The 9908-nt window shown below is 43.6% G+C and overlaps 2 protein-coding genes across 2 annotated transcripts in view; one reads left to right on the top strand and one right to left on the bottom strand.

Moving 5' to 3' along the window:
- Positions 1–587, bottom strand: part of SARC_04721 (hypothetical protein) — a gene marked incomplete at both ends in the record, with an annotated part of 3433 nt that extends 2846 nt beyond the window's left edge. Inside the window, one exon of the mRNA XM_014301425.1 lies at positions 428–587. Coding sequence (XP_014156900.1) covers positions 428–587 — 160 coding nt within the window. The remainder of the gene's footprint in view (positions 1–427) is intronic.
- A 525-nt stretch (positions 588–1112) lies between these two features.
- SARC_04720 (hypothetical protein) lies at positions 1113–9879 on the top strand. Its single transcript, XM_014301424.1, has 10 exons — positions 1113–1451; positions 2131–2213; positions 2740–2861; positions 3196–3282; positions 3468–3665; positions 4023–4062; positions 5139–5247; positions 5590–5705; positions 6401–6446; positions 6616–9879. Exons 1-10 carry the CDS (start codon positions 1310–1312, stop codon positions 6702–6704), a joined length of 1032 nt encoding a protein of 343 aa, XP_014156899.1. The 5' UTR covers positions 1113–1309; the 3' UTR covers positions 6705–9879.
- Positions 9880–9908: the final 29 nt, after the last annotated feature.

The raw sequence follows: 9908 nt of genomic DNA, 5'->3' as shown, positions 1-9908 counted from the left end.
TGTGTGTGTGTGTGTCGTGTGTGTGTGTGTGTGTGTGTGTGTGTGTGTGTGTGTGTGTGTGTGTGTGTGTGTGTGTGTGTGTGTGTGTCTGTGTCTGTATGTGTACACATACACACAACCAAAGCAAGGAAATCAGTACCACAATATTCTTCATCGAAAATTTGTCTACACGCTCTCGCGTGACGTTGTCTCGTACTACAGCAGTGCATATACGCTCATGAATGCATTCGTTCAAAATACAGATCAGAGAATAAAGTATGGAGGACACAAACTTAACAGCAGCCTACGCGATACACAACGCCGACAAATACACTTGAATGGGCCCTGAAGTCAATGTAAAATTGAATTCATACCGACACATCAATAGATGTAACGGAAAATAATGGCAAACATGTACACGTGCGGGGAATTGGATGAGCACACTTACCCGCGGACACAGCATTGAGTAGATCTCGCCCCGGCAGCTCATTGCAGCAGTGCGTGCACGCCACCAGATAGTCTTGCAAGCCCAGGCGACCCACTATGTCGGTCGATGACGGAAGCAACGAACAAATACGAAGGCCCTCAATGGGAGAAGCACCGGTCATAGTGTCAGTAGTATGTCCTTCGGGGGATATTAAACCTTTATGATTATGTATATTGGTTGGGTATGTTGTGTACGATCTGGAGAGTGTCGCGATTGGATGGATGTTTATTTTCGGATACTACTTGAAACGAGCATGCAACCGTCAAGAGTGGTAGAGGGTATCCTCTTGAGTATGGTACATATATGTATATATACCGGCCTCCAGTCCTCAGTCCTCACACTCACGAATCCGACTGTCAGTCGGCTTAGCTGGCTATTTGCATCAAGAGAGATGATTGGAACGGGTGACTCAAGTACGTTTAAAAGAGAAAAGATAGGTGTGATTTTTAAAAGTCAAAATCCCAGAGATCCTGCTGGTTATACAAAGCGTTATTATAGATCTGTGGCAAACCAAAAATGGACGCTCGTTGTGTAATGTATTTTGTTTTTGTTTTTTTTGAAAATGTACTATTTGATGTAGTGATTGAACTCTTGAATTTCAGAATTTGCCTATCATCTTGCAGAGTCGTCATACAATATCAACATACTACTTCCAAAATTCCATGGCTCCTTCCGCTGGCTACTATTAGTAGAGTATGGCCTTACAATGACATACCTGTTTGGCATACAAAGTATCTTCGACGATTAATGAACACTTCTCAGTGCGTTCTTATAGTCCATGCCAGGACAAATAGCTCATTCCGTATAGTAATCTCTACAGCTTTGCATCACACCGGATAATACATGATGCCGCTGATCAGTCCTCTGTTTACGCCTCTGGCCGCCTCTGTTGGTGGCACAATGATCGGCATGGCGTCGTCACTGCACCTGGCAATGAATGGTCGAGTGACCGGTATATCTGGGACATACAACGGCATTCTCAAGCGTATGTACTTCATTGCGTAAGCATTGCAGTCTATAGTGATAGTAAATATGCAGCTGTTTTTGGTATTGTTGTGACTTGTGCAAGTGTGTTGCATATGTCTTTCTTGCCTTTGAATGTGTTCAGAGAGAGAATTGCTCGAGAAATTGGTGGCTATTTTTGGCTTTTGACGGTGAAATGGCGGGGGTACCCTGAGCTGTTATAGTAGGGATCGTTAGCGTAAGCCATTATTAGCGTAGTATAACATCAAAGTTAGGCACCTGATCCCACCGGCCACAGTATATCCAGGCTTAAATATTACCGATGGCGCTTGACCGTATGCACCTAATTTTCGACAGATGTGCGAAGGGGTTTTCCTCGTTGTAGGAGTTCTCTTCATTCATCGACTACGAAGTATGCCAGAAATAATCGCGTGCAAGGCATTACAGACGTTGTAAATTATACGTGGATGTATAGACTAAATGCTGTGAACGTGTCTGCTTTTCCATGATTCAAATTATGGAGAAGCATATGATCTGGTCATCTGCATACTCTTTGTAGTCGAATCTTAGCTGGCTCAAAGCGACGGAGCCACCGCCGACTGACTTTGCTGCAATACTAATACCGATGTCGCTCTTACATGGTGTGATTTTAAAACTACTAGTATGTGAATGTTGAACGCTGTTTCGTACATCTCTTACAGGTCAAAAGGATATAGACTGGCGGATGACATTCCTAAGCGGTGTGGGTAGCGCTGGATTAGCCTTACACCTGTACTCACCTGAGGTGGGCCTTGTGAAAGTGATTCCATGTATATGAGTTTGTGAGTATGTGTATAATACGCCTACATATACATAGGACGGTTGTGTATATGTCACCACAAAAGCACGCGTTTCTACATACATACATATATATACACGTGCATTCATACAAACATGTATATAGAGCTATGTGATTTTCCATATACGTATGTATGTGCGAAGTACGTCGTGATAAATACACTGCATAACACCAAGAAAAGTGCATTCTTGCATGCACTTATACATATATATATATATATGTATGTATGTATATATATATATATATATTTATGTCTGTGTCTGTGTCTGTGTCTGTGTCTGTATCTGTATATATATATATACACACACATATATATATATATTTATGGCTATCTGATTATTATAGTTCGTTAATCACTCTTTGTACTATACTGTTCATAGCTGTTTACAAATCACGTTCCGAATCAAAAGCAGTTCCACCATACATATATCACGCTGCACACATTGCTGACACATGCCCTACAATCACTCAGGTCTTTGGTAACGCGGTGCCGGTTAACGCTGCGAGTACCGTTGCTGCGGGTGCATTGGTGGGCTTTGGTACAGTCATGGGGAGTGGTTGTACGAGTGGACACGGCGTGTGTGGTCTGCCTCGGTAAGTCGAATCACACCTCAGATGTTCGGTACATGTTCATACCAATGTGATATTGGTGCCTTCGTTTTGTACTTTGTTCATTTGTTCCGCTACCGATACGTTTCTGTCACTTGTAAATGATGTATAACGGTAGAGTATACTTGTATTGTATGAGTCTCTACCCGTCCAGTAGAGTTTGAAAAGATGCACAATGTGACATAAGCTCAACCTCCATTTAGACACTTTGTTATTTCACCACAATATCGACCCTTCCAGTTGGATATGGATTAGGTGTCTGATGCACCCCAAAATTCATGGACTCATAAATATACACTCGATTGATATTCTTATGCAGGGCCTCGCCACGCTCAATCGTGGCCGTCGCCACCTTCATGTCGACAGCAATCATCACTCGGAGCTCGATTGTCAGCAACGACGTTCTGTATGTACAAATTGAGGGACCTAGATCTTAAGTGTTTACGAATATAGCACACGACGGTCGTGTACTGCCCGGACTGTGTTATATGACTGAGTGAACTGTGTTTGGGTTTGTTGATAGCACTCCTCGGTAATGAGATGCCTGGACTATAATGTATGCTTATATTCACACCGTGTCTGACTGTCCAGATGTAAAGCAGTACAAACAGGCCCACAGATGAGCGAGGTTATGAGCAGCTTGGAGTTCCTTTCCGTAAGCCCTGGTATGTTCTATGGGTCCCTTCTGGCTTCCTCCTTGGCCTACTCATTGAACAATGTGCGGTTAGGGCGATCGGTAGACACATACAAATCCCTTGCTGCCAGCTACGCCAGTGGAGGACTCTTTGGGTACGTGCGTGGTCGATACTGCCCTTTTCGTGATCTGTTGATGTATTTAGATGTGAGCAAATACTTCATTCAGGATGAGACAACTATTGTACGCGCTGCTTCAGTTTCGTCAACACGTGGTGCTGGTATGTACTCCGCACTCACAAGTTTCCCATCAATGGCCACATGCTTTTTGTTGCTATCTGCGTGTTCTTAAACCTTCTGTGGACGACTATATATATATATATATGTGTGTGTGTGTGTGTGCGTGTGTGTGTTATGTTATGTTATGCTATATTATATTATATTATACTATATTATATTACCCACCCTCACACTCCTGCTTGTTCGTTGTCACTACCTCTCCCCGCGGATTAGGCTGGGCCTGGGAGTCAGCGGTATGTCAGATCCTAGCAAGGTATGTTGCGCATGAAGCGTAGCGTGGCCATGAATGATGTATGACAAAAAGAGTGTTCGTCCGTGTGTATCCAATAAGGCTTGTATTGAATACGCAAGCGATTATTCTCCAGTATGCAAATCTGACGGAAGGGCGCTGTTAATAAAGAATGACATTGCACGCAGACAATTGGTCACACTATTCGTGATGCTCAGTGGATCACTTCGCAAACAGACTACACAACACAGTCAGTAACAGCAATATAACAGAAATCGTAAGTACGGGCTTAGTTCACTATATACCTGGAGGCTGTAATAGCTTTGATTACAAGCATAGCGCTGGTCTTCCCAATGTGTCTCCGTCTGGAGTGAGGCAGTCTAGTGCCGAGCCTTTAGGGTTTTAGGGTTTTCGGCGCATGTGTATAGTTCTACAAGCAATACCTAACCTACTCAACTTGTCTTCGCTTGCTGTGAGGCAGTCTGATGTTGAGCTATGTGCGTATGCCCATGGTCGTTGATAGTTCATGTGGTGTATAATCTCGCATGCGTCTAAACCATCGCTCACTATGCGATTCATATCATCAGAAGATTTATATTTGAAGACCTATATGTACTATGTACAGACGTATATTTGCGATGCTCTGTGAAATATATCCACCTTATGCATAGTGCTGCGAATGTTGTAGTCTCTTTCTTGTTATATTTTGCGGAACCCAACCCCAGCAACAACCTCTTGATGACCAAAAAATCCCGTTGCTTGAGGTGGCCCTTGATTTTGTATGGGCGCAGTTTTTACAACGATCAATATTTTCCCACGTGTTTCGCTAATTGACAGTATACACACTCTCCCTTGGTGAATATCTAGAGAGTTGAGTCTCGTAACTCTGCAAGGGGTATTTTCATGTCGACTAAATAGATAGTCTATGCCTATGTGACTTCCCCAAGAATCACAGGTACCACATATCCATAGTACTAGTAAATATCGATCAACAGATTTCGCATTCGCCACTCTGGCGGGCTCACACTTCTATTCAAGTTCAACTATATTATACCCACATTCACCTCAAGTTCACTATTGTATACCCACATTCACCTCAGGTTCTGGGCTTTCTAGACTTGATAAATGTGTGGGATCCATCCCTAGCCTTTGTAATGGGCGGCGCCGTGGCCTTCAATGTACCGGTCTGGTACGCCTTACTCAAGAAAGGTACAGGACAATTCGTTTCGTTTATTTTTTGGAGTGGTTGTGACTGAATGGTACTGTTGTGTATCGGTTATAATTTACAGAGTCAGTGCATGTTTGCGCTCGTGGGATTTCATAGGTATATAGGCTATCTAATACCAGCCACGCTCTCCCAAATTTACATGCATCAATGTGGAAGGTGTTGAAGCATGCTCTGGCATTTTGCTCTCACGGTGATTGAAGCGATTTCTCAGGCATCTGTACACCTGCATCGGTCCTAAACCTCCCAACTTACTCACACTACATACCGCCACAGTATCTTGGTACTTTTCTTACCAATCTTGTACATACTGCATACCGACCCAGATAAGCCTTACTTGCTCGATTCGTTCTCTGTTCCAACCCGAAGGGACATAACCGGCCGACTTGTAATGGGCTCCTCACTCTTCGGTGTGGGCTGGGGACTAGCTGGTCTTTGTCCGGTACGTTATTAACGCTGAGTCCTGTTGTAGTCTTGTTTGGTCGTCTATTTGATACTACGTATGTTGGTATAAAAATATTTCTCGCCTGACAATTTTGGTTTCTTAGCAGTTGTTGCCGCTGATTTCGTTAAAGCGGTACAAATTCAGCAGAGGTTTTGTGACGATATTCACGGTGTGAAGTTTTAAATAAGAAATACGAGATTTTCGGAAATATCTTTTGTGGACTTGGTGTCAGTCTTGCACCGAACACTGAATCAAACTGAAGTTTGTGCGCGCGATATATATGTTGAAAAAAAATTGCATAATTACATCGACGATCAAATATTGTCGTTATATAACTCAATGTGGACTCTATGGGTTTTAGGGTTTTCTACATAGGAATCGGAGTCGAACCATAGTATAGTAGGTGTGACATCATTCTTGTGCTTTAGTTAGTCAGGCTAGTATCGTATAGCACGATGTTTGGCACAGTGGTGAATGTATTGCTGCCATTCGGTTGGGTTGAGCGCTTATATAAAATGTTGATACTCACATCATGAGGATACCTGTTCTAGTATCAAGAGCATAAGAAGTCACAGTGCAAACATTTTTTTGTTGCCGCCATTAGGCCCGAAATTTCAATGTGTATTTAAGGGCAAGCCCATGTATAGTTGTTTGACAGCCATCGAATGTTTCTTTTTCTCGCTTGATCATAGGGACCAGCCTTACTCGGCTTTGCGACTGGTGATGTTGGATTTACGGGTATGTTGATATAATGTTGCTTGTTCTGATTTCTAATTCTCATGTTGAAGTATTGTCCATAGTATCTATCGACTATTTCTGCAAATATGTGAGCCAGAATCCATCTTTGTATTTTGACTTGAGCATTGAGTAGACACATTGCTGACGGAGTACTTTATTTGTTTCGTAGGGTACGTCTTATCGATGACAGTTGGAATGGCACTCTTCAACGCTCTGAGTAAACGCGGATGGATGATCAAAGACAAGCCGCTATTCTGAGCAATCAGTTGTAAAGCACCAGGTATAATACCTAGCAGCCATATTACGGCACACAGCGATCACATCTGGACCGATACGGGTTCTAGAATTCCACACGGGTTGCTAGTAGTGCCTCTCCGCGACATCCTATTCTGTCCGGACCTCAATACAGTATCTGCCGATCCGGTACAGAATGAACCACTTGCTAAGTTGGTGGCATATCTTAGCTGACATTCACCCAAGGCCTGTGCCATAGTGATAGCACCACGTCGGATTGTTGGACTAGTTGTAGCTTTATCGCTGCGTAAATAGGTTCCAAATGAGTTGAAGCGTGTAGACTCTTCAACGGCAACCCCAATAGACGGACTCGACCGGCAACGTGCAGGTATAAAATGGCACATCGCGATATCACGCCGCTATATCGTGTATCGCTGATCAAATTGGATTTCATCCTTTCATTTGTCGACTGTTTGTTTGACCCTGTGGTACATATATCGTGATCTAACAGCATAGAAGATATGAGACAGATCAGGATAGATCTGATATGGGAGCGAGGCATAAATACCTACTCTTCGAATAGGATTCAGTCCACCAAAGCCTGTCCAAACCGATTTTAGGATAGGTCATCTTGCCTGATTTGTGATGAGAGTGGCGGCAAAGCATATGGTTATAATCAAGAGAACTTGAAGATGACCACTAGCTAATGCCAGTAGTTTTTCCCAGTTGAGCACAGAATGTGACTGTGCCAGACAAGAATGCTTGCTTGAAGCTCAGTGGTCTACGTGTAAATTGAAGAGTTTCGGTAATCAGTCACACAAATATCACTCCTATCTGATTGTTAAACAATCAAGGCAAACTCGCGCATTTTAACACATTTTTTTGTACCGTGGATCTGATCATAGATTCGTATTGCACTTATGTTGCGCAATGACTCCTATAAATGGCCAGAGAGAACTGGATATGAGATTTAACTTCGAATGTTATCAGGCGTTTACTGTGAAGGTCTGTACTGAGTAGCATTCTGAGTCTGGTGAGATCCCTGAGAGTGGAGAAACGCATCATGCATTGCAGTAACTTAGGCAGAGCTGGCGCGTGTCACAGTCAAATGAAAGTGATTCATTGATGCATTCGTGTAATTCCATCTCGCACTAAATCATTGTACGCGTCGTAACTATATCAACGCTTTCGAATTAGCGAGATGCATGCCACAGATGCAGTTGAAAAGAAGATGGAATTTAATCTTAGAAGTCGAAGAGACTTACAAAAGCGTCTCTTGCGTGCCAACTTTCGTATTTGATTTTAACATAACGCAATCAAAACTAGAGGACAACAACCAGCGCAAAAGTGACGCTGCCACTTCACATACAAGATGGCAAGCTCTCGATGACAGTGAGAAGCGAGTATGCAAGGTTAGTATGAATCTTTTAGTTGCGACCGCCACGCGAACTTGGGATCGTACTGCTCGCGTATTTTATGAAGAAGAAATTTCAATTAAAAAAGGCTTCGATAGAGAGGCGACTGGCGTGGCTGGCGAGTACCCTTTACGGGCAGGGGTGTCAATAAGTTCTTTACCTTCAGCTTTGAATGGTGGAGACACGATATGTTTGACAGAGAGTTCCAAAGACAATACTGTCGCTGGACCGCCCCAACGGACTGCATCGGAGAATGATATCGGATTATTTTGGTACAACACCCTGTGGCCGACTGCAATAATAGCAGCGCCATACTGTTGGCTTTAGCCTGTGCAACCGGTGTGGCCTGTGCCACACGGTTACGCTCTAAAACCTTCCGATCTCGATCGTTTTGGGGGTAGAAAAGGAAATGGGCTATGTCATGATAGTAGCCGAAGGGAATCTTTGGGGCCTATTGTGCAGTCGTTTGCTCAAGCGCTGACAATCACGCTAGACAGCGTTTTTGAGAGCTGGACCATCTAAAAGACTGACTGACTTGGGAGGCCTTGCTTTACCAGCCGAAAGAATATAAATGTTAGGGTCACTTTCTTGTGCGGACCCACGGTGCTGCTGAGCAGCTTCGTGGTGTTGGTCGCCTTCTATCGTGGAAGCCAATTGGGCTCTCTATTGGACTCTCACGGGAGCCCGGGGCAAAGGTTACAGACCATTAGCAGTGTGTCGCAGACATAGATGCAGGAGGAAGATGTCGCGTGGCTGCATCACGGGTAGAGCAGTGGGATCCACCCGTGTAGGGTTAAGAGAATATAAAGAAGGACGCCTTGTAGTACAGTAGTTGCAGGGGGTAAGTAATAACCAAGGGAATCACCCTCGATGTCACCAAGTTTGCGATAATTAATGCCAATGACTACCCTAAAACAGATTACCCTTAACTCGTCAAGTTAGAAGATACGATAGTACGGTTTACTACCAACGCCACGGATCTCTTGGCTGAACTTGATTTCAAGCCCAGCTTAAAAAGTCTTAGGGTTTAGGGTTTCTTGGTCCGACAAGAGGTGGAGCACTACATGGTATAGGCGTCAAACTCCGTGTACAAAACAAGTGTAGGCAAGTTCTGCCCAATGGGCGATGGGGCATTCCTCATCAAAACGAAGGAGCTATGGCTCATCAATATTTTAATCAGAAGAACCGTTCTTACTGTTTGTCATCGACGAACAGAAAGAACAATGGGAAGAAACTCCAACGGCAGTAAAAAAAAACAAAGCGGCCTTAATAGTAATTGTAAAAGCCCGCGAATATGGCTATACGAGGGTCCGCAAGCTCACTTTAGTGAAGTGAATGTCGTGACAGTTGCACCACGCCTTTTACAGGGCGTTGATAGCACTCAGCGAACCGCCGTTGTTTTGGTTGGAATGGCTGCGCGTCATATTGTCCATTGGTGCACGTGACACATAAAGTTGTCGGTCGAATTGTCGTAGTGGCATGTTAGTTGGTCGGATTGTTGTAACTTTTTCCAGCCCCTCTATTCAACCCTGCAACCAATTATGGGATGTCGGTACCAAAAAGGTTCACACAGATTAAAAACGAATAAAAACAGATGTGTAATCTTGCTGTCATCTTATATAAATACAGTGCGCGGCAGCTGACAGACCACAGACCCTTGACTACATATCTCTCACTCTTGTGCCTGCTTGATCTTTTGTCGTGTTGACGTTTTCGTTGCCCAATGAAATTTCATTTACATCGCTAATCATTGTTTGGAAATATTCAAATGAATGGAATGCCAGGATAGGGATAATTTTATTTATTTCAAAAA

Source organism: Sphaeroforma arctica (genome assembly GCF_001186125.1).
Source record: "Sphaeroforma arctica JP610 unplaced genomic scaffold supercont1.277, whole genome shotgun sequence".
Taxonomy (NCBI): domain Eukaryota; class Ichthyosporea; order Ichthyophonida; genus Sphaeroforma; species Sphaeroforma arctica.
Note: the sequence above shows the minus strand (reverse complement) of the source record. Positions and strands in the feature narration are given on the sequence as shown.